Here is a 22,168-nt window from a genome sequence, read left to right as displayed (position 1 = left end):
GGGATGCGGCGGTGCCGGCAGCTGTCGATGCGCACCCATCGGAGCTGCCTCAGAGGCGCGGGCGCCGTCGGCGCAGCCGGGCCATGGGCGCGAGGCGCGGGAGCTGGAAGGGCAAACAGCGCCCGGCGCCGGGCACCGGCAGCTCGGCGAAGAACGCGCGGTGCCGCGATGGCGACGCCGGTGCCATCAGGGCCGGGGCCACAGCCCCCCCCCGCTCCAGGTCCCGCAGCACCCCCAGGATCTCGTGTCGGGCTGAGGGGCTCCGCAGCCCCCGCGCGTCCAGCACCGCCGCCACGTGCTCCCGCCTGTGGGTCACCAGGGGGGTCAATGGGCATCAATGGCAACCAATGGGTAACAATGGGCACCAAATGCACCCATGAGTCCCAATGGGCATCAGTAGCAACCAATGGCACCAGTGGGAACCAATGGGTACCAATGGGTATCAATGGGCACCCATGGGTACCAATGGCACCAATGGATACCAGTGGGCACCAATGGCATCAATGGGTACCAATGGCACCAATGGGCACCAGCAGGTACCAGTGGGTGCCAATGAGTACTGATGGCACCAACCCCACACCAATGGAGATGAGGATGTCCCAATGGGCTCCATCACTCACCGGACATCAGGGAAGTCTCTTGCCAGGACCCCGACCTCCATCTGCAGTGCGGCCGTGTCCTCCAGCACCAGCAGCTCCCGCAGCCGCGGCACCACCGAGTCCAGCCACGGTGACGCCGAGTCCTGCCGGCGGCCAGGGCTTGGTGATGGGCTCCTCTGATGGGAGCACCCAAAGGGGCACCCACAGAGCACCCATAGGGGCATCCGAAGGAGCACCCAAAGGGCAACCAAATAGCACACAAAAGGCAGCCAAAAGAGCACCCAAACAGCACCCAAAGGAGCACCCAAAGGGCATTCAAAGGGGCTTTCTGGGCCTTACCAGGCGGGTGAAGAGCTCACGGAGCTGCCTGGCCTCGTCGCTGAGGCGTGCGGCCACGCGGGCACGGGCCTTGGCCGAGGTGCAGACCACGCGCCCCGACAGCAGTGGCCGCACGTACGCCAGCAGCACCCGGCGGTGCAGGTCGCTCACCAACACCTGCAGCAGCACCCATGGGTGTCACCAGCGTCACCAGTGGATGGGCATCATGAGCGTGGCACCCATGAGCGTCATTCGAACCAGCACCCAATGACTGGTCACCATGAGTGCGGCACCCATGGATGTCATCCAAACCAGCACCCAATGGATGGGCACCGTGAGCATGGCACCCATGGGCATCGTCCCAGCCAGCGCCCAATGATTGGAAAACATGAGTGCGGCACCCATGGGTGTCACCCGAAGACCCAGCACTCACCTGGTAGGGCTCAGGGTGGAGCAGGCGAAGCTTCTGAGAGAAGCTGGTGATGAGCATCACGATGGAGTCGAAGGCGTCCGAGCTCGTCAGCCACTTGCGCTTCATCAGCTTGTTGAAGTAGGGCTGGGGAGGGGAGAGGGGCTGGCACCCAAGGGTGGCACCCAGGGAGCACCCAATGGGTGGGTGCCATGATGGGCACCAACAAATGGGCACCATGAGCACTGCACCGATGGGGATCACCCAACTCAACACCCATCAATGGGCACCATAAGCATTGTACTCATGGGCATCACCCAGCTCAACACCCATCAATGTGCACCATGAGCATCGCACCCATGGGCATCACCCAACTCAACACCCATCAAGGGGTACCATGAGCATTGCACCCATGGGCATCACCCAGCTCAACACCCATCGCTGGGCACCCATTGCTCTCCACCTCCCACCCATCCCCTCCCAGCACCTTGAGGTCCTCGAAGAGGCGCTGGGTGAGGACGTGGTTGCAGCTCCGGGTCACCTTGTCCAGGGCGCCCTGGGCCTGGCGCCGCAGCTCCTCGCCCTCAGGGTGCCCGAACTGTGCCAGGCGCTCGGCGAAGCTCCTGGGGGGGGGGTCAATGGGTGCTGTGGGACGTTGACCCCCCACCCCCCAGCACCCCCATGGCCATGGGGCGGCCTCACCTGAACGTGGGGCAGCAGTTGACCAAGGCGATGGCGCGGCCGGCGGTGCCGTCGGGTGGGCACGGGTCATTGGGTGCCTCCAGGAACCGCTCCACCTTCCGCTGGAAGCTGAAGCACCCGCATGGGTCACCCATGGGTGCTATGGGACCCAATGCAATGGGCACCCAATGCAATGGGGACCCTGTCCCCATGTCCCACCTATGCAGGAAGGTCACCAGCACGCCCAGCAGACTCTGCGCCATCTCCCTGCCGAACTCGGGGGTGATCTGGGGGGCTCGATCCACATGCGCCCGCAGCAGCTGTGGGGACACGGCGACCACATCCCCATGGGGTCCCAACCACCCATCACCATCACCATAGGGTCCCTATTGGGCCCCCATCCACCCATCACCATAGGGTCCTCACCACCCACCACCATGGGCTCCCCCTGGGGTCCCCAACCACCCATCACCATCACCATAGGGTCCTCACCACCCACCACCATGAGGTCCCTATGGGGTCCCCAACCACCCATCACCACCATGCGGTGCAGTGGGGCCCATGGGTGCCCCATGGGTGCCCATACCCCGGTGACGCGCGTGGCCAGCCCTTCCTGCAGCTCCTGGCTAGTGACCTCCTCGGCCCACGAGTCCTCGCTGAGCTGCAGCTCCTGGGCCAGCGCTGCCTCCACCTTCGCCTGCCCATGGACACCAGCAATGGGGCAATGGCAATGGGGCAATGGCAATGGGGCACCAGCAATGGGGGACCGGCAATGGGGATACCAGCAATGGGAATAACTGGCAATGGGGACACTGACAATGGGGCACTGGCAAAGGGGACATCGGCAATGAGGATACTGGCAATGGGGCACCGGCAATGCGGCACCATCAATGGGGCACCATCAATGGGGACACTGGCAATGGGACACTGGCAATGGGGCACTGGCAATGGGGCACCGGCAATGGGGATACCGGCAATGGGGCACCGGCAATGGGGACACTGCAGCTGCCCCGGTGCCTGCCCCGGTGCCACCGGAGCTGGGTCCCACCTTGACGGCGCTGATGCAGCTGCTCTCGAGGCTGCGCTGGGTCTCAGGGGGCAGAGGGGGCCCCAGTCCCTGTAGCAGAGGCCCCACCTCAGGATTCCCCAGCACCTCCCTATGGAAGGGGGGGATATGGGGGGTCATTGGGGGGGTCATGGGGGGGTCATTGGGGTTCTATTGGGGTTCTATTGGGGTGACATCTGGGTGCCATTGGAGTGACATCTGGGTGCCATTGGAGTGGTCATTAGGGTCCTACTGTGGTCCTGTTGGGGTCCTATTGGGGTCCCATTAGGGTGACATTAGTCATTGAGGTCCTATTGGGGTGGTCATTAGGGTCCTATTGGGGTGCCATTGGGGCAGTCATTAGGGTCCTATGGGAGTCTCAGTGCTATGGAGGCTCTCACCAGGGGTAGAGGCCACTATAGGGGTCTCAGTGCTATGGGGGTCTCTGTGCTATAGGTGTGTCTGCTATGGGGTCTCTATAGGGGACACTGGTATGGGATCCCTATAGGGATCAGTGTTATGGGCTCCCTATAGGGGTCAGTGTTATGGGGTCCCTATAGGGGTCAGTGCTCTGGGTTTTCTATAGGGGTCAGTGTTATGGGGTCTCTATGGGGTCCCTTGTGCTATGGGGTCCCTATGGGGTCAGTGCTATGGGGTCCCTCACCGGGGGTAGGCGCCGCTGTTCCACTCCAGGAGCACGTAGAGCTCCGTGACTCCGAGCGCCCGCTGAGCCGCGGCCCCGAGCCGCTGCGCCAGGGCCCGGTGGTACCCGCGCGCGTACACGGCGGCGGCCTCGTAGGCTGCCGGGAACGCGGGGGCCACGTGAGCGCGCACGGAGCTCAGGTCCCGCAGCACCCGCTCCGCCAGCGCCGCCAGCTCCGCTCCGAGCGCGGTCCCGGTCCCGGTCCCGGTCCCAGCCCCGGGCGGCGCCGCCTGCGCCAGGCGCTCCCCGGCCGCCCTCGCTGCCGCCTCCTGCCAGCGCTGCCGCAGCCGCCGGGGCCGCCCCGCTCCGCCGGGTCCCAGGCGCTGATCCGCGGCTTCCTCCTGCTGCAGGACCCGGATAACGGAGCGCAGCAACGGCAAAGGGCGAGCGGCGGCCACGGCCTCGGCCAGCACGGCCCAGAGCTGCGCCAGCAGCGCCCGGTACAGCAGGGCCACGTCCCGCGCCTGGCGGCCCGGGGGCGGTGCGGATGGGGATGGGGATGAGGGTGGGGATGAGGATGAGGATGGGGCCGCGCACTCGGCCTCCAGGGCGATGATTTGCTCATCAGCCGCCACCAGCTCCCGCCGCTGGATCAGCTCCAGGATCTCCAGCACTGGGGAACAGGACGGGACGCAGCGGTGCTGGACCCGAGCTGTGCCCCACACCGTGGCCCCATGGCCCCGCATCCCGGCGTCCTTGCGCCACCAGCCCCGTGTCTCATGGCCCCAGCCCCATGGCCCTGTGGTGTTCACACATCCCCATCCCGTTGTCCCTATACCCAAGTCCCCATCTCCACGTCCCCATCCCCATGTCCCATTCCCACCTCCCCATGTCCCATACCCACATTGCTTGTGTCCTCATGCCCAAACATCCCCATTCCCATTTCCCCATGTCCCTGTGATGTCCCCACATCCCCATCCCTTTGTCCCCATTCTCAAGTCCCGTATCCCCATGTCCCATCCCCATCTCCATCTCCACTCCCATGTCCCATCCTCACACTTCCCCATCCTCATGTCTCCATTCCCATATCCCATATCCCACATCCCATCCCCATGTTCCATTCCCACTTCCCCATGCGCCCATGTCCCATTTCCCCATCCCAACATCCCTCATGTCCTCATGTCCACACGTTCCCATTCCCATGTCCCTGTAATGTCCCCACATCCCCATCCCTTTGTCCCCATTCCCAAGTCCCATCCCCATCTCCATATCCCCATCCCCACATCCCTCCTGTCCTCCTGCCCACCCACCCCCATCCCCGTGCCTCCATCCCCATGTCCCACATCCCCTCCCCTTGTCCCCATCCCCACATCCCCCCTGCCCACCCGTCCCCATCCCCATCCCCACATCTCCTCCCCTCTTCCCCATCCCCATCCCCTTCCCTCACCCGACAGCGGCTCCTTCTCCTTTTCCTTCTCCTTGTCCTTGCCTCTCCCGTCCGTTCCCTGCCCGGCTCCGTCCCCATCTCCTGCTCCCGCCCCGTCCACGCCGGCCCCTCGCTGGCCCCACGGGGTGGGCACCGGGAGCCGCAGCCAGGACCCCCGCTTGGTGCCGCTGGGCTCCTCCTTGCGGCGCCGCCGGCCCAGGTCCTCGGAGCGGCGCCGGGCTCGGGCATCGCCGACGGGCCCCGGCCCCGGCCCCGGTCCAGGTCCCGGTCCCGGGGGGGGTCCGCGCCGGGAGCGCCCGAAGGGGCCGAGCCCCACGAGCAGCTCGAGCGTGGCGCGGCGTCGGAACCGGCTCTCGGGGCTGGCCGCGAACGGGTCTCCGGGCTCGGGGTCGTCCTCCCGGGGAGGCTTCCTCAGCAGCGGCATCGCCTTGGGAGGGGAATGGGACCGGGCTGGTACCGGGAGGCAACCGGGGGGAGTGGAACCGGGACCCCAGAGCGGGGCAGTAGCGCCCCTTGCCCGCCCCATGGGTGCAAAGCCCCGCGGCCCCTGCACACGTACCCCGGTGCTGGTGCTGTGCTGGTGATACCGGTTCAGTGGTGCTGGTGACACCGGTTCAGTGGTGCTGGTGATACCGGTTCAATGGTGCTGGTGATACCGGTCCTGGTGATACCGGTGCTGGTGCAATGGTGCTGCTGACAGTGGTTCAATGGTGCTGGTGACACCGATGTGATGGTGCTGGTGACCCCGGTGCGATGGTGCTGGTGACCCCGGTGCGATGGTGCTGGTGACCCCGGTGCGATGGTGCTGGTGATACTGGTTCAATGGTGCTGGTGACACAGCTGCTGCTGCGATGGTGTTGGTGACACTGGTGTGATGGTGCTGATGATACCAGTGCGATGGTACTGGTGACGCCGGTGCTGGTGACACCAATGCAATGGTGCTGGTGATACTGGTGCGATGGTGCTGGTGACACTGGTGCCGCGCTGGTGACACTGGTGCCGCGCTGGTGACCCCGGTGACGGTGGCCAGGGGTTTCCTGAGGAAGCGGCCGCCCATGGCCGGGGCAGGGTCAGTCCCGGTTCCGCTGGGTCACCGGGGACGGGGGGGACACGAGGGGGGGACACACGGGGGGGCGGATGGCACCGGGGGCACAGAGGGGACCTGGGGGACAGGGGCGCGGGGGGACCCCAAATGCCGCAGGGAGCAGACAATGGGGGCGCAGGGGACCCCGTTCCACGCCGTGTCTTGGGGGGGCCACCGGTGCCTCTGGGATGGGACCTTGGTGGCACCGGGGACCCCATGAGCCCCGCAGATGGGGCCCTAGGAGCGCTGTGGACCCCATGGATCAGGGCGAGGGGACCCCAGTGACACAGGGGGGACCCCCTCCGGTGTTATCCATAGGGGCACAAGGGACGCGCCGCGCCCCGGGGCGGGACGGAACCCCCGGGGACCCCTCACGTTGAATGGAAGGAGCCGGGGGCAAAAGGGGACCCCCCGCGCCCAAGGGCGGGACCCGACCGGCGGCACTAGGACCCGGGGGACCTCGGCCCCGGCCTCTCGGGGGTTAAGTCCCGCCTCCTTCTCTCCTCCCGCCTCCGATTAGCCAGCGCATCAACCAATGGAAAAGACGCTTTGCCACTGACCCCGCCCCCTAGTGGAGGGGCGGGACGGGCTGTCTCCATGCTTGGGCTCATCCAATAGGAAGCGTCGGCTTTGCGTTGTGATTGGCTCTCAGCGCCTGGTGGGCGGGGCGAGCACGCCTATGAAAGCGCTGCTGCTTTAAGGGGCGTGGCCAGCGCGCCGTTAGGCCCCGCCCACCACCGGTTCCGGTTCCGGTGCGGCCCATGGCCGCCGCCGCCCGCTGAGGGCCCGGCCCGGCCCGGCCCGGCCCCGCCGGTCACGATGTCCTCGCGGTCGGCGCTGGCGGCGGGGAACGAGCGGAACCCGGACGCGGTGAGGGCAGGGCCGGCACCGGAGGGGGGCACCGGGAGGGGCCCGGTCGGTACCGAGCCGGGGGGGGGCGGTTGGTACCGGAACGATGAACCGGGGGCACGGGGAGGGCTCGGTTTATACCGGGGAAAGGGGGGGCACCGGGAGGGGCTCGGTCGGTACCGGAAGGGTTCGGTTTATTCTGGGGTGGGTACTGGGAGGGAGCGGTTTACAGCGGGGGTACCGGGAGGGGTGGGTCCGTACCGGGGGGGGGCGTTGGTTTATTCCAGGGGAGGGCCTTGATCGGTACCGGGAGGGGCTGGGGGCACTGGGGGGGGGGGGGGGGGGGATCGGTTTATAACGGGGTGGGCACCGGGAGGGGTTGGTTTATAAAGGGGGGGCCACCGGGAGGCGTCCGGAGGTACTGGGAGGGGTCGGGACCGGCTCTTTGTGGGGGGGAGTCCCCGGGTATCCGGATACCCTTGGGAGGGGTCGAGACCGGCTCTTTGGGCGGGGGGGTGGTCCCGGGTATCCGGATACCCTCGGGCTCTGCCGGGACGCGGCTCCGGAGCCGGTTGGACCGGATGGATCCCAAACCGCGGGTCAGTTGAGGGGGGGTGTGTGTGTGTGTGATCCGGGTCACTGAGAGGTGGTGGTGATGGTGATGGGGAGGGGGGGGTTTGGACGGTTCCATTCGGGCTCCCCCCCCCCCCCCCCCCCCTTCCCCTTAGCTCGGCAGCAGCCGCTCGGAGAAGGGCTCGGGCTGGTCCAGCCGCTCGCTCGGCGCCCGCTGCCGCAATTCCATCGCGGCGTGCCCGGAGGAGCAGCCCCACGTCGGGAATTACCGGCTCCTCCGCACCATCGGCAAGGGCAACTTCGCCAAAGTGAAGCTGGCGCGGCACATCCTGACCGGCAGGGAGGTGGGAATGGAGCCATGGGGGGGGCGGGTGTTGGGGGTCATCCTCCCCTCATCATTTCCCCCCCCCTTTCTCCACAGGTGGCCATTAAAATCATCGACAAGACCCAGCTGAACCCCACCAGCCTGCAGAAGGTGGGGGGGGGCACCCATGGTGGGGGGGCTTGGTGTCCCCCCCTCAGTAACACATTTAACCCCACCCCCCCACCCCATTATAGCTCTTTCGGGAAGTTCGTATCATGAAGGGGCTGAACCACCCCAACATTGGTGAGTTGGGGTTGGGGGGGCACCCATGGGTGGGGGGCACCCATGGGTGCTGATGGTTTTCCCCCCCTCCACCCCATAGTGAAGCTGTTTGAGGTCATTGAGACAGAGAAGACGCTGTACCTGGTGATGGAATATGCCAGCGCTGGTGAGAAACCCCCCCCAGTGGGTGCTGGTCCCCCCTTCAGTGGGTGCCGGACCCTCTACTATGGGTCTGGACCCCCTTCAATGGGTGCTGGACCCCCTTCTATGCGTGCTGGCCCCCCCGCATTGGTCCCTGGGGGCACCCTAGGGTGCTGGGGGGGAGCTGGAGGGGGGTCTAATGAGGGGCAATGGCCACCTTTGCTGGGGGCACCCAGCACCCATGGGGGGTCAGGAGGGCCGCAGCACCCATGGGTGTCCCTGCAGGTGAAGTGTTTGACTACCTCGTGTCCCATGGGAGGATGAAGGAGAAGGAGGCGAGAGCCAAGTTCAGACAGGTCGGGGGGGCACCATGGGGACACGATGGTGGGGACATGGGTGCCACCTCCCCACTGACACCCCCTTGTCCCCCCCAGATCGTCTCAGCCGTGCACTACTGCCACCAGAAGAACATTGTCCACAGGGACCTGAAGGTGGGAGCCCGGACCTTTCCTGGTGTCCCTGTCCCCATCTCCATCCCATTCTCTCCCCACTGTGTCCCCATCCCATTGTCCTCACTGTGGTGTCCTTGTCTCCATCATAGAATCATAGAGCTCATCCTCATCCCCTTCACCATCCCCATCCCCTTCACCATTCCCATCCCCTTCACCACCCCCTTCACCATCCCCATCCTCCTGTCCTCATCCCCATCATAGAACCCATCCGCATGGCCTTCACCATCTTCATCCCTGTCTTCCTGTCCCCATCCCCATCATCCCCATCCCCATTGTCCCCATCCTTATCTTCCTGTCCCCATCATCCTCATCCCTATCTTCCTGTCCTCATCCCCATCATGCCCATCCCCATTCTCCTGTCCCCATCATCCCCATCCCTATCTTCCTGTCCTCATCCCCATCACCCCCATCATCCCCATCCCCTCACCCCCATCCCGATGTCCCTGTCCCCCCTCCCATTGTGTCCCCGCCCCACCCCTGCTGTGCCCCCAGGCTGAGAACCTGCTGCTGGACGCCGAGGCCAACATCAAGATCGCGGACTTTGGCTTCAGCAACGAGTTCCGGCTGGGCTCCAAGCTGGACACGTTCTGTGGCTCCCCCCCGTACGCGGCCCCCGAGCTCTTCCAGGGCAAGAAGTACGACGGCCCCGAGGTGGACATCTGGAGCCTGGGCGTCATCCTCTACACCCTGGTCAGCGGGTCCCTTCCCTTCGACGGCCACAACCTCAAGGTGGGCGCTGGGATGCGGCTGGGCCGCGGCCATGTGGGCATTGGATGGGGTGGGTACCATGAGCCATCCCCATAGAGCCGTGGGAATGTGACCGCATCCCACACAGCTGTGTCTGTGGTGGATGGGGTGGGTACCATGGGGGTGGGACCGCATCCGACACAGCCATGTCTATGGTGGATGGGGTGGGTACCATGGGGATGGGACCGCATCCGACACAGCCATGTCCATGGAGGAGGTGGTGGTGATGCTGTTGCTATGGGTCCAGGGGAGGTGGTGGCCACCCCATATCCACCCATGGCCGTGGTGGATGTCGGTCCATCCCTGTGTCCATGGAGGGGTGATGGTAGCCACCCCATATCCACCCGGGGCCACGTTGCACGTGGTGCCCATCCCAAATGTCACTTTATGGGTGCCCCCCCACCCCATGTCACCCATGGGTGCCCCCCAGGAGTTGCGGGAGCGGGTGCTGCGGGGCAAGTACCGCGTCCCCTTCTACATGTCCACGGACTGCGAGAACATCCTGCGCCGGTTCCTGGTGCTGAACCCCGCCAAGCGCTGCACCCTCGAGGTGGGGGCATAGCGGGGGGGGCTATGGGGTCCTGGGGGGGGAGGGGTTGGGGGGTCCCAATGGGTCCTGGGTGGGGAGCTTGGGGGGTTCCAATGGGTCCTGGGTGGGGGGGTATGTTTGGAGGTTTCCAATGGGTCCTGGAGGGGGAAGGGGGTTGCAGAGTTCCAATGGGTCCAGGGGGATCTCAGGGGGGGTCTTCCCATGGGGCCATGGGGGACTCTGACCCAGAGCATCCCCATGTGTCCCCCCCCCAGCAAATCATGAAGGACAAATGGATCAACATCGGCTATGAGGGGGACGAGCTGAAGCCCTACAAGGAGCCCGAGGAGGACTTCGGGGACACCAAGCGCATCGGTGAGACCCCCATGCCCCCCCTGTTGTGGGTCCTGTGGTGTCCCCATCGCCCCCCATTACCCCCCCCTTTGTGGGTCCTGGGGTGTCCCCATTGCCCCCCATTGCCCACAGAGGTTATGGTGGGCATGGGCTACACGCGGGAGGAGATCAAGGACTCCCTCAGCACCCAGAAGTACAACGAGGTGACGGGCCACCTACCTCCTGCTGGGCAGGAAAAGCGAGGTGAGCACCCAATGGCACCCATTGGCACCCAGTGGCACCCATTGGCACCCATGGGGACCCATTGTGTCCCTGCCGCAGGTGGAGGCGGGGGACACCCGCACCGGCAGCACCTTGTCCTTAGCCCGGGTGCGGGCACCCAACGACGTGGCCAATGGCAAGAGCGGGGCCGGGCACGGCAAGAGCCAGCGCGGCGCCGGCACCTACCACCGGCAGCGGCGGCACAGCGACTTCTGTGGGTGCTCCTATGGGTGCTCCTATGGGTGTATGGGTGCTCCTGCAGGTCCTATGGATGTCCCTATGGCCCAGGGAGGGGTACTTTGGTGTACCTGTGGGGGGTGCTATTGGGGAGGGTGTCCCTGTGGGGGCTATTGGGTGCCACAGGGGCGTGCTGGGGTGTCCCTATGGGTGCTATGGATTTGGCACCGTTGCTATTGCTATGGTGCTTCACTGTGGGTGCTGGGGGGGCGCCATGCGGGACGCTATGGTGTGTTCTATGGGGTGCTCCTATGGGTGCTATGGGGCACCCATGGATTCTGACCCCTCATCCCTGCCATAGGTGGCCCCTCACCAGTGCCGCTGCCCCCCAAGCGCAGCCCCCCTGGCGCAGCGGAGCCAGAGCTGCGGGACGAGCGGGGGGGGCGCAAGGCCAGCAGTGGGGCCATGGGTGGGGGGGGGCGCGGGGTCACCCCCCACCCCTCCAGCCCCATGGTCAGCAGCGCCCACAACCCCAATAAGGCCGAGATCCCCGAACGGCACAAGGACGGCACTAGCAACGCCGTGGGTGCTGCGGGCACCTATGGGTGCTGGGGGGTACCTATGGGTGATGGGGGGAAGCTTATTGGTGATGGAGGGAAGCCTATTGGTGATGGAGGGGTCCTGGGGGGTACCTATGGGTGCTGGGGGGGGAACCTATGGGGGCTGGGGGGGAGCCTTTTGGTGATGGGGGAGTGATGGAGGGCAGTCTATTGGTGATGGGAGGGGATCTGTGGGTGACAGTGGGGGTCCTGGGGGTCACCTGTGGGTGATGGGGGGGAACCTATGGGTGCTGGGATGGTCCTGGGGGTTACCTATTGGTGCTGGGGGGCTCCTGTGGGTGATAGAGGGGACCCTATGGGTGATGGGGGGAACCTATTGGTGCTGGGATGGTCCTGGGGGTTACCTATTGGTACTGGGGGCTCCTGTGGGTGATAGAGGGGACCCTATTGGTGATGTGGGGCACCTGTGAGTGCTGGTGGGGGATCTATGGGTGATGGGGCTCCTGGAGGGTACCTGTGGGTGATGGGGGGGAACCTGTGGGTGATGGGGTGATCTATGAGTGCTGGGGGAGCTCCTGTGGCTGCTGGGGGGTCTCTGTGTGTGGGGTGACACCTTGGCGCCCCCCCCCCCCCCCCCGCAGCCCAACGTGCCCTCGAGCGTGATGGGGCGGCGCAACACCTACGTGTGCACAGAGCGCCCGGAGCGGGGCCCGCTGCTGCCCAACGGCAAAGAGAACAGGTATGGCCCCCCCGTGTGACCCCCCTGTGACCCTCCTTGTGCCCCCCCCCCCCCCCCCCGTGTGACCCCCCCATGTAACCCCCCGCCCCGGGAGCCCCCCCTGTGACCCTCCTTGTGACCACCCCCACCGTGTGACCCCCCATGTAACCCCCCCCCGAGAGCCCCCCTGTGACCCCCCCATGTAACCCCCGCCCCGGGAGCCCCCCTGTGACCCTCCTTGTGACCCCCCCATGTAACCCCCCCGGGAGCCCCCTTGTGACCACTCCCTTGTGACCCCCCATGTAACCCCCACCCCGGGAGCCCCCTGTGACCCTCCTTGTGACCCCCGCCATGTAACCCCCCCCGGGAGCCCCCTTGTGACCCCTCCCTTGTGACCCCCCATGTAACCCCCCCCCGGGAGCCCCCTTGTGACCCCCCCCCGGGACCCCCCTTATGACCCCCCCCTTGTGACCCCCATGTAACCCCCCCGGGAGCCCCCCTTGTGACCCCTCCCGTGTGACCCCCCCTGTAACCCCCCCTGTGACCCCCCTTGTGACCCCCCATGTAACCCCCCGGGGACCCCCCTTATGACCCCCCCCCCGTGTAACCCCCCCCTTGTGACCCCCCATGTAACCCCCCCCGAGAGCCCCCCTGTGACCCTCCTTGTGACCCCCCCCGGGAGCCCCCTTGTGACCCCCCCCGTGTAACCCCCCCGGGACCCCCCTTATGACCCCCTCCTTGTGACCCCCCCATGTAACCCCCCCCCGGGAGCCCCCCTGTGACCCTCCTTGTGACCCCCCCCGTGTAACCCCCCCGGGACCCCCCTTGGGACCCCCCCTTGTGCCCCCCCATGTAACCCCCCCGGGAGCCCCCCTGTGAACCCCCTTGTGCCCCTCCCGTGTGCCCCCCCCTCCCCCCCAAGGCCGTATTTAACCCCCCCCCTCCCCCCCCCCCCCCCCTCTCCTTTAGCTCCGCCCCCGGGCGGGGGCCGCCTCCGTCGCCTTCGAGCCAGAGCCTGGCGGGGGGGGGGGGGCGCGGGGGGGGGCTCGCGCCTGGCGCGGGGCTCCGCCGCCCGCAGCACGTTCCACGGCGGTCACGTGCGGGACCGGCGCGCGCCCGCGGCGCCCCCCCCCGCCGAGCCCGCGCCGCTGCCCCCCCCCCCCGCCCCCGGCCGCGCCCGCGCCCCCGGAAGCCTCCTCAGCAAGATCACGTCCAAGCTGAGCCGGAGGTCAGTGGCGCCCCCCCGCGGCAGCACCCCTCAACAGCGCCCGTAGACGCCGCACCCATAGAATAGCACCCATGGATAGCACCCATGGGCAGCACCCATAGAGATAGCACCCATAGACAGCACCCATAGAGATAGCGCCCATAGAGGTAGCACCCATGGACACACAGCACCCATAGAGACAGCACCCATAGAGATAGCACCCATGGACACACAGCACCCATAGAGGACAGCACCTATAGATAGCACCCATGGACAGCACCCATAGAGATAGCACCCATAGACAGCACCCATAGAGATAGCGCCCATAGAGGTAGCACCCATGGACACACAGCACCCATAGAGACAGCACCTATAGATAGCACCCATGGACAGCACCCATAGAGATAGCACCCATAGACAGCACCCATAGAGATAGCGCCCATAGAGGTAGCACCCATGGACACACAGCACCCATAGAGACAGCACCCATAGAGATAGCACCCATGGACACACAGCACCCATAGATAGCACCCATGGATAGCACCCATGGATAGCACCCATAGACAGCACCCATAGAGATAGCGCCCATAGAGGTAGCACCCATGGACACACAGCACCCATAGAGACAGCACCCATAGAGATAGCACCCATGGACACACAGCACCCATAGAGACAGCACCTATGGACAGCACCCATAGAGATAGCACCCATAGACAGCACCCATAGATAGCACCCATGGACAGCACCCATAGAGACAGCACCCGTGGACAGCACCCATAGAGACAGCACCCATGAACAGCACTCATAGGGATAGCACCCATAGAGATAGCACCCATGGACACACAGCACCCATGGACAGCAGCACCCATAGAGACACAGCACCCATAGAGACAGCGCCTATAGACAGCACCCGTAGCGCCCATAGAGACAGCGCCCATAGAGAAAGCACCCATAGAGACACAGCACCTACAGACACACAGTGCCCATAGAGACAGCACCCATAGGCACACAGCACCTATGGACACAACACCCACAGACACAGTACCCACAGACACGACAGCACCCATCGATACAGCATCATTGGACACAGCACCCATGAACACAGCGCCCAGAGCACCACCAGCAGCATCTCCATCCTCATCTCCTCCTCCTCCTCACCTCCCTGTCCTCCTCCTCCTTGTAATTCCCATCTCCATCTCCTCTGCTTCTTCCTCCTCCTCCTCCTCTCCTGCTCCTCCTCTTCTCTTCCAGGGTCACTCTTGACCCCTCCAAGCGCCAGAGCTCCAACCGCTGCGTCTCGGGGCCCCCCTCGACGCCAGGAGCCAAGATCAGTAAGTGCCAGGTGCTGCCAATGGCACCACTGACACTGGTGCCACCAGTGGCACCAATGCCACCAATGGCACCGGTGCCACCAATGACACCAATGGCACCATTGGCACCAGTGCCACCAATGGCACCGGTGCCCCCAGTGCTACCAATGGCACGAGCGCCCATCCCAATGACACTGGTATCACCAATGGCACCCGTGCCCATCCCAGTGCCACAATGGCACCAATGGCACCAGTGCCATCAATAGCACCCGTGCCCATCCCAGTGCCACAGTGGCACCAATGGCACCAGTGACAGCGGTACCCCCGATGCCACCAATGGCACCCATGCACCTCCCAGTGTCCCCCTCCCAGTGCCCCCTTGCTTGGCTACTCCCCCTTCTCTCTTTCTTCCTTCCACCCTTTGCTGGTCTCGGGGGGGGGGGGGGATTTGGGGTCCCACTCGTGCCCCCCCCCAAATGTCCTCCCCCTCCCAACACGTGTGTTCCCCCCCAGGGTCGCAGACGAACCTGAGAGAATCGGGGGACCTGCGCTCACAAGGTGGGTGCTGCCCCCCACCATGGGGTCGCTGGTCCCACCCCTGGGTGCCCGCCCCATGGGTCCTGTGTCCCACCCCTGGGTGCCCGCCCCAGTGGGTCCCATATCCCACCCCTGCCCCCCCGTATGAGTGCTCATTCCCCTTCTATGGGTACCCCGTGGGTCCCATATTTTGCCCCCGCGTGCCCCCCCCATGGGAGCTCATTGCCCCCTATGGGTGCACCCCCATGGGTCCTGTATCCCACCCCTGGGCGCCCCCCTGTATGGTGTATGGGTGCTCATTCCCCCCTATGGGTACCCCCATGGGTCCCATATCCCACCCCCAGCTGCCCCCGCATGGGTCCCATATCCCACCCCTGGGTGCCCCCCCATGGGTCCCATATCCCATTCCTGGGTGCCCACTCCAATATGGGTGCCCCCCATGGGTGCCCCCTCCCATACCCCTTCTCTTGCCGCCCCCCCCAGTTGCCATCTACCTTGGGATCAAGCGGAAGCCCCCCCCCGGCTGCCCCGAGGCCCCCGCGCTGTGACCGGGCCGGGCCGGCGCCTCCCGGCCCCGGGGCCGCTGCTGCTGCTGCCGAGCGCCCGGCGCCTGCCCCTGCCCGGCCTCCAGCTCTAGGGACCCCCCGTGGGGCCGGGACCCCCCGTGGGGCTGCGGCTCTGGGCCCCCCCGTGGTGCAATGGGGCCATGATGGAGCTGGGACCACCCCCCCCCAGTGGGGCTGCACCCGGATGTGGGACCCCCCGTCACGGTTGCTCTGGGGCCATAATGGAGCTGGGACCCCCCCAGTTGGATGCTGCATCCCAATGGGGGAATGAGGTGGGACCCTGCCCCCATAGGTGCTCTGGGGCCATAACGGAGCTGGGACCCCCCCCACCCATGGGTGTCCTGGCTCCATCCCAGGGGATGCCGCAGCTTTGGGGTCCCCCCTGCTGCCGCAGGCCTGGGGGGCCCTTGGGGACTTCGGGGGGGTCCCAGCTCCAGCCCCCCCCCCCCCCCCCAGGGACCAGCAGCTCCAGCCCTTTGGGGGCCCCCCAGCACCCACCTTTGGGGGCCCCCCCTGTGCCCCCCTCCCTGTACATCTGTAAATAGGGGCCCTGGGACCGCCCCGTGTCCCCCCTGTGTCCCCTCCCCCGTGTCCTCCCCATTTTTAAGTTATTCCTGCCCTGGTCTGGATCCCGAATCCCCCAAATAAACATAGGAACCCTGGTGTCTGCAGCACCCATTGGTACCCATCAGCATCCATTGGTACCCATCAGCACCTATCAGTACCCACAGGTACCCGTCAGCACCCACTACCAGTATCCACTGGTACCCATCAGCACCCACTGGTACCCATCAGCATTCATCAGCATCAGGACCCCCCACGGGTGCCCCACCTTGGGGTCACCCCCCTCTTTCTATACCCCAGCACCAGCACCCCCAAAGTGGGTCCCTGCCCTTTGGGTGCCCCTCTACACCCCAGTATTTGGATGCTGGACACTGGGTCACGGTGGGGACCAGCAGCGTTTATTGAGGCTGGGCCTTGCTGGGTGCTTATGGGTGGGTTCAGGGTGTCCATAGATGGTTCTGGGGCACCTATGGATGGGTTTGGGGCACCCATGGGTGGGTTTGGGGTGCCCGTAGGTTGGTTTGGTGCACCCATAGGTGGCGTTGAGCACCCATAGGTGGCGCTGGAGCCCCATAGGTGAGCCTGGGACACCCATAGCTGGCGTTGAGCACCCATGGGCGCTGTTGGAGCCCCATAGGCGGGCGCGGGTGCCCTCACTTCTGGGCAGGGATCATGGAGTCGATCGACTGCTTCTGCTCCAGCTTCTTCTCCATCTCCACCATGAGCTTGACGCCGTCCACCACCATCTGCACCTGCTCCACCTCCGAGAAGCCCAAGCGGTCGGCGTTGGAGATGTCGAACACGGCGCCCACGGCCGCGGTGTCCACCCCGCCTGTGCACGGCACCGCACGCGTGTTAATGTGTGTCAGTGTGTGTTAATGCGTGTCAGGGCATGTTAACGCATGTTAGCCCAGGGCACAGAGCCAGGGGCTCATGGAAGGGTTTGGACCAGTTTCAGCCAGGGGCCAGCGGCACCTTCTGCTAGAGCACGTGTACCCATATCTCTCATCCCATATCCTACATCCCATATCCCCATATCCAATATCCTATATCCCATACCCCATATCCCCATATCCAATACCCGTATCCCACATCCCATACCCCATATCCCACACCCTATATCCCACATCCCATATTCCCTATCCCATATGCCATATCCTGCATCCCAAATCCCATATCCCCACATCCTATATCCCATGCCCCATATTCCCATATCCAATATCCCACATCCCATACCCCATATCCCACATCCCAAATTCCCTATCTCATATCCCATACCCTACATCCCATATCCCAAATCCCATACCCCATATCCCACATCCCATACCCTACATCCATATTCATACCCCATATCCCATACCCCATATCCCTGTATCCAATATCCCCACATCCCAAATCCCATACCCTACATCCCATATTCATACCCCATATCCCATACCCCATATCCCTGTATCCAATATCCCCACATCCCACATCCCATACCCCATATCCCACAATCCCATACCCCCTACCCCACATCCCATATTCATACCCCATATCCCGTACCCCATATCCCTGTATCCAATATCCCCACATCCCACATCCCATACCCCATATCCCGTACCCCATATCCCTGTATCCAATATCCCCACATCCCATACCCCATATCCCATACCCCATATCCTTGCATCCCACATCCCATTCCCCACATCCCACTCCCATCCCTCCCACGCTGATGCCCCCCAACCTGTGCCACGCTTCTGGAGGCGCAGGCGCGTGAGGATCTCCTCGAACTTTGGGTGCTGGCTGAGGTTGGGCAGGCGCACATGGACGCCGCCGCGCAGCCCCGTGCCCAGGTTGGACGGGCACGTCAGGATGTAGCCCAGGTGCTCGTTCCACATGAACGGATGCCCGGCAGCCTTGAAGATCTCCTCGATCTGCGGGCACACAAAGGGATGCATCGGCACCAATGGCACCCAATGGGGCACCCATGGAGCACCCAGTGGAGCAGTCAATGGAGCACCCAATGGGGAACCCAATGGAGACGCTCAACATGGGACACCCCGCAAGGAACACTAAACAATGGAACCCCAAACCCCCCAAACCCCATATCCCACACCCCATACCCCATATCCCATACCCCACATCCCACACCCCATACCCCATATCCCATACCCCACATCCCACACCCCATACCCCATATCCCATACCCCATATCCCATACCCCACATCCCACACCCCATACCCCATATCCCATACCCCATACCCCACATCCCATACCCCATATCCCATATCCCATACCCCATATCCCATACCCCACATCCCACACCCCATACCCCACATCCCATACCCCATACCCCACACCCCATAACCATTCCCTATATCCCACCCCCTCGTCCCATCCCACCTTCTTGAGGCCGACACAGAAGCGCCGGAACACCTCCTTCATGTTGCCCCCCTTCTCCATGGAGATGACACGCAGGTGATCCTCCTCGTTCACCCACACCAGGAAGGTCTTGTTGTCATTGTGCCTATGGGGCACAGCACCCACCTCAGCCCCAGCGCATGGGTGCCAATGGAGACCATTGAACACAATCCATGGGTGCCACCCTCCGGGTCCCTGCCCTATGGGGATGCCCATTGTACCCAATCCATGGGTGCCCATTAAACCCCACCCATGGGTGCCCACTGAACCCAACCCATGGGTGCCCATTGAACCCCACCCATGGGGACCCATTGATCCCCACCCATGGGTGCCCCCCCAAACCCGGTCCCTCCGCACCAGATGCCACGTGCATCGGGCCAGTCGCGGGCCATGCCCGAGGCGAGCAGCAGCGGGGACACGGGTTTGTCGAAGAGGAAGTGGTCGTCGATGAGCTGCTGCTGCTCCTGCTCCGTCATGGCGCGCAGGGGGTAGTACCGCCCCCGGAACTCCCCCTCCAGGCTGTTGAGCGCTGCGGGACACCGAAGCGGGAGGTCACGGGCGGAGGGGGCAAGCCACGCCCACTTCAAGGCAAGCCACGCCCACGTTGAATCGAGGCACGTGCACACCGAGGCAAGCCGCCCCCATATGGAGCCGAACCGCGCCCACAAAGCGTCAAGCCACGCCCACAACCGGAGAAGCCCCTCCCACAAAGGGGCAAGCCACGCGCACGTGGAGCCCAGCCACGCCCCCCACTGAGTCAAAACACGCCCCCAATCAGCAGCATCGCCTGGCTCGACAGGCACAAGCCACGCCCCTTACACGTAATCCACGCCCCTTTTGTACAGAAGCCACGCCCCCCATAGCGTTAAGCTGAGCTCCTTATCCGTAATGCACCCCCATACGCACAAGGCACGATCCCTTATCAATAAACCACAGCCCTTATCAATAAACTACGCCCCTCAAAAATAAGCCACGCCCCCGGTTCAGGCCCCGCCCCTCACCGTTGACAGACAGCTTCTCGATGGCGCGGCGCTCCCCGCGGCTGCAGTGGGGGGGCAGCGAGTACCCGCGGATGCTGCGGCCGGTCCGCACGCGGCTGCTGAGCACGTACTTGGGGTCCAGGTCCTCCCCGCCCTGCCCCACAGCTCCCGTCAGACCCACATCGGGGCGGCCCCATAGCCCCCCATAGAGACACCCCCTTAGACCCACACATATCCCCTATAACTTCCCCAAAGCCCCTAACCTCCCACCCCAGCCCCAAATATCCCCGCGATCCCATGGAAACCCCCATCCCTAACGGGACCCCAAATGATTCTTAGCCCCACAGCCCCCCAATTCCCCCCCCCCCCATTGCTCCCATTGGCACCCCCATCCCCGGTGACCCCGCCCCCCCACCTTGAGGTTCTCGTGGTTGAGGTCGGTGCGATGCTTGTCGGTGGGTTTGTAGCCGCCGTGGCGGTCCTGGATCACCGGATCAAAGAGCTCCTTGAACACCTCGTACGACTCCTCGTCCCCCGCCACGCAGCCCACGGTCATGATGAACGGGTGGCCTGCGGGCAACGGAGCAGTGAGGGAGCGGGTTGGGCACTAGGGCAGTGGGGCACCTGGACGGGGCACTAAGACCCAGTGCTGCCCGGAACGGGACACCAGGACCCAGGTGCGGCACGAGGATGGGCACTAGGACCCAGTGTGGACCGGAACGGGGCACTAGGACACAGTGCGGCACCAGGATGGGGCCCTAGGACCCAGTGTGGCACAGGGACGGGGCACCAGGACCCAGTGCGGCACCTGGATGGGGCATTAGGACCCAGTGTGGCACAGAGACGGGGCACCAGGACCCAGTGCGGCACCAGGATGGGGCATTAGGACCCAGTGTGGCACAGAGACGGGGCACCAAGGGTCAGTGCGGCACGAGGATGGGCACTAGGACCCAGTGCGGCATCAGGGTGGGCACCAGGACCCAGTGCGGCAGCGGGATGGGGCACCAGGGCCCAGGGTAGCACCGGAATGGGCACTAGGACCCAGTGCGGCACCAGGACGTGGCACCAAGGCCCAGTGCGGCACCGGGATGGGCACCAGGACCCAGTGCGGCACCAGGACGGGGCACTAGGACCCAGTGCAGCACCGGGACGGGCATCAGGACCCAGTGCGGCACCAGGATGGGGCATTAGGACTCAGTGTGGCACAGAGACGGGGCACCAAGGGTCAGTGCGGCACGAGGATGGGCACTAGGACCCAGTGCGGCATCAGGGTGGGCACCAGGACCCAGTGCGGCCACGGGATGGGCACTAGGACCCAGTGCGGCACCAGGACGGGCACTAAGACCCAATGCGGCCACGGGATGGGCATTAGGACCCAGTGCGCCAGCGGGATAGGCACTAAGACCCAGCATGGCACCTTGATGCGGCGCTAGGACCCAGTGTGGCACCGGGATGCGGCGCCAGGACCCAGTGCGGGCGGGCAGTGCTGCTCCCACAAGCACTGGGAGCCCAGCGGTGTCACCCACCGGGGTTGTCGACGCCGGTCTGGATGGCATCGTCCAGAGTGAAGCCGCTGGGGGTCTCCTTCTCCCGCAGGCGCTGGTAGAGCGCCGGGGTGAGCACCTTGGCCATGTGGTTGTTGTGCTTGGAGAGGTCGGGGAACTCCTCCTCGGCCGAGAACTTGAGCTTGTACTTGTTGTGGGTGTTGCTGAACGGCATCGCGGCGGCTGCGGGGCGAGGCGGCGGCCATGGGGCAAGCGGGGCCAACGCCTCCGCATCATGGGGCGCAGTGGGGCAGCGCGTCCCGGCACTAGGACCCAGGGAGCTCCCCCGAACCCACTCACTGGGAGGGGCTTAGCGCGGTGGGCGGGGCCACACTGGGAAGGGGCGGGGCTTGCCCAAATAAGCGTGGTCTCCGTGGGGGGCGTGGCCGGGGTTATTTATGGAGGGGCGGGGGGGCACCGGGGACCGATCCTGGTTCAGGGAGTCCCGGTTCGGGGGGGGTCCCGGTGGTACCGGAGGGGCTCCGGTCCCCGTTGGTGTCAATGGAGGGGTCCATAGCGGGGTGCCGGTGGGGTGGGGGGTGTCCATGGGGGGGGGGGGATGTCTGTCCCCGTGTGTCCGGGGTTACCTTGAGTGGCGCGGATCGGGTCGGGTCGGGCCGGTACCGGGGGGGCGCAGGCGGCGGCAGCGGCTCCGGGCCCGGCTCTTATGGGCGCCCCCGGCTCCTCCCAGCGCAGGGGGTCCCGGGGGGGGCTCCGGACCGGGCGCTGCCGCCGCTGTCCAGGGGCACCGCGAGACCCCCCCCCACCGGGCCCCCCACCCTCCCCACCCGGAGCCGCCCCCTCCGGTGTCCGGTGTCCGGTG

The 22,168-nt window shown here is 65.1% G+C and overlaps 3 protein-coding genes across 3 annotated transcripts; 1 reads left to right on the top strand and 2 right to left on the bottom strand.

Annotated features, from left to right (window-relative positions):
• EXOC3L2 (exocyst complex component 3 like 2) lies at positions 1-5,566 on the bottom strand. Its single transcript, XM_061444228.1, has 11 exons — positions 5,143-5,566; positions 3,717-4,368; positions 3,056-3,164; positions 2,594-2,704; positions 2,227-2,327; positions 2,029-2,136; positions 1,814-1,949; positions 1,351-1,473; positions 939-1,094; positions 621-742; positions 1-305 (listed from the first exon to the last, which is right to left on the bottom strand). The coding sequence occupies exons 1-11, from the start codon at positions 5,564-5,566 to the stop codon at positions 50-52; spliced, it is 2,298 nt and encodes a 765-aa protein (XP_061300212.1). The 3' UTR covers positions 1-49.
• Positions 5,567-6,977: 1,411 nt separating this feature from the next.
• Positions 6,978-15,972, top strand: MARK4 (microtubule affinity regulating kinase 4). Its single transcript, XM_061444221.1, is given in 20 exon segments — positions 6,978-7,096; positions 7,804-7,992; positions 8,070-8,123; positions 8,207-8,255; positions 8,335-8,400; positions 8,661-8,731; positions 8,810-8,866; positions 9,380-9,616; positions 10,065-10,184; positions 10,439-10,538; positions 10,650-10,726; positions 10,728-10,760; positions 10,839-10,992; positions 11,317-11,537; positions 12,157-12,254; positions 13,203-13,275; positions 13,277-13,461; positions 14,692-14,771; positions 15,264-15,308; positions 15,771-15,972. Coding segments are annotated over 20 exon segments (2,025 nt in total). The 5' UTR covers positions 6,978-7,045; the 3' UTR covers positions 15,836-15,972.
• Positions 15,973-16,793: 821 nt separating this feature from the next.
• On the bottom strand, positions 16,794-21,983 carry CKM (creatine kinase, M-type). Its single transcript, XM_061444222.1, has 8 exons — positions 21,933-21,983; positions 21,328-21,528; positions 20,217-20,371; positions 19,823-19,955; positions 19,179-19,350; positions 18,804-18,927; positions 18,144-18,333; positions 16,794-17,249 (listed from the first exon to the last, which is right to left on the bottom strand). Exons 2-8 carry the CDS (start codon positions 21,518-21,520, stop codon positions 17,071-17,073), a joined length of 1,146 nt encoding a protein of 381 aa, XP_061300206.1. The 5' UTR covers positions 21,521-21,528; positions 21,933-21,983; the 3' UTR covers positions 16,794-17,070.
• Positions 21,984-22,168: the final 185 nt, after the last annotated feature.

Source organism: Pezoporus flaviventris, unplaced genomic scaffold (assembly GCF_033815535.1).
Source record: "Pezoporus flaviventris isolate CSIRO_AGI_PZ_B2104156 unplaced genomic scaffold, CSIRO_AGI_Pfla_v1 ptg000732l, whole genome shotgun sequence".
NCBI lineage: Eukaryota > Metazoa > Chordata > Aves > Psittaciformes > Psittacidae > Pezoporus > Pezoporus flaviventris.
The sequence above is the reverse complement of the archived record's forward strand: the minus strand, read 5'-3'. Positions and strand labels throughout refer to the sequence as shown.

Bases quoted from the DNA above. Each gene is read 5' to 3' on its own strand.
- EXOC3L2 (XM_061444228.1), bottom strand. From the start codon at position 5,566: ATGCCGCTGCTGAGGAAGCCTCCCCGGGAGGACGACCCCGAGCCCGGA. The intron at 1,095-1,350 runs GTGAGTGCTGGG...GTGCTGCTGCAG, and splicing joins TCCACCCTGAGCCCTACCAG to GTGTTGGTGAGCGACCTGCA. The intron at 743-938 runs GTAAGGCCCAGA...GGCCGCCGGCAG, and splicing joins GTGAGCTCTTCACCCGCCTG to GACTCGGCGTCACCGTGGCT.
- CKM (XM_061444222.1), bottom strand. From the start codon at position 21,520: ATGCCGTTCAGCAACACCCACAACAAGTACAAGCTCAAGTTCTCGGCC. The intron at 20,372-21,327 runs GTGGGTGACACC...CGTTGCCCGCAG, and splicing joins GACCGGCGTCGACAACCCCG to GCCACCCGTTCATCATGACC. The intron at 17,250-18,143 runs GTTGGGGGGCAT...TGCCGTGCACAG, and splicing joins CCTCCAGAAGCGTGGCACAG to GCGGGGTGGACACCGCGGCC.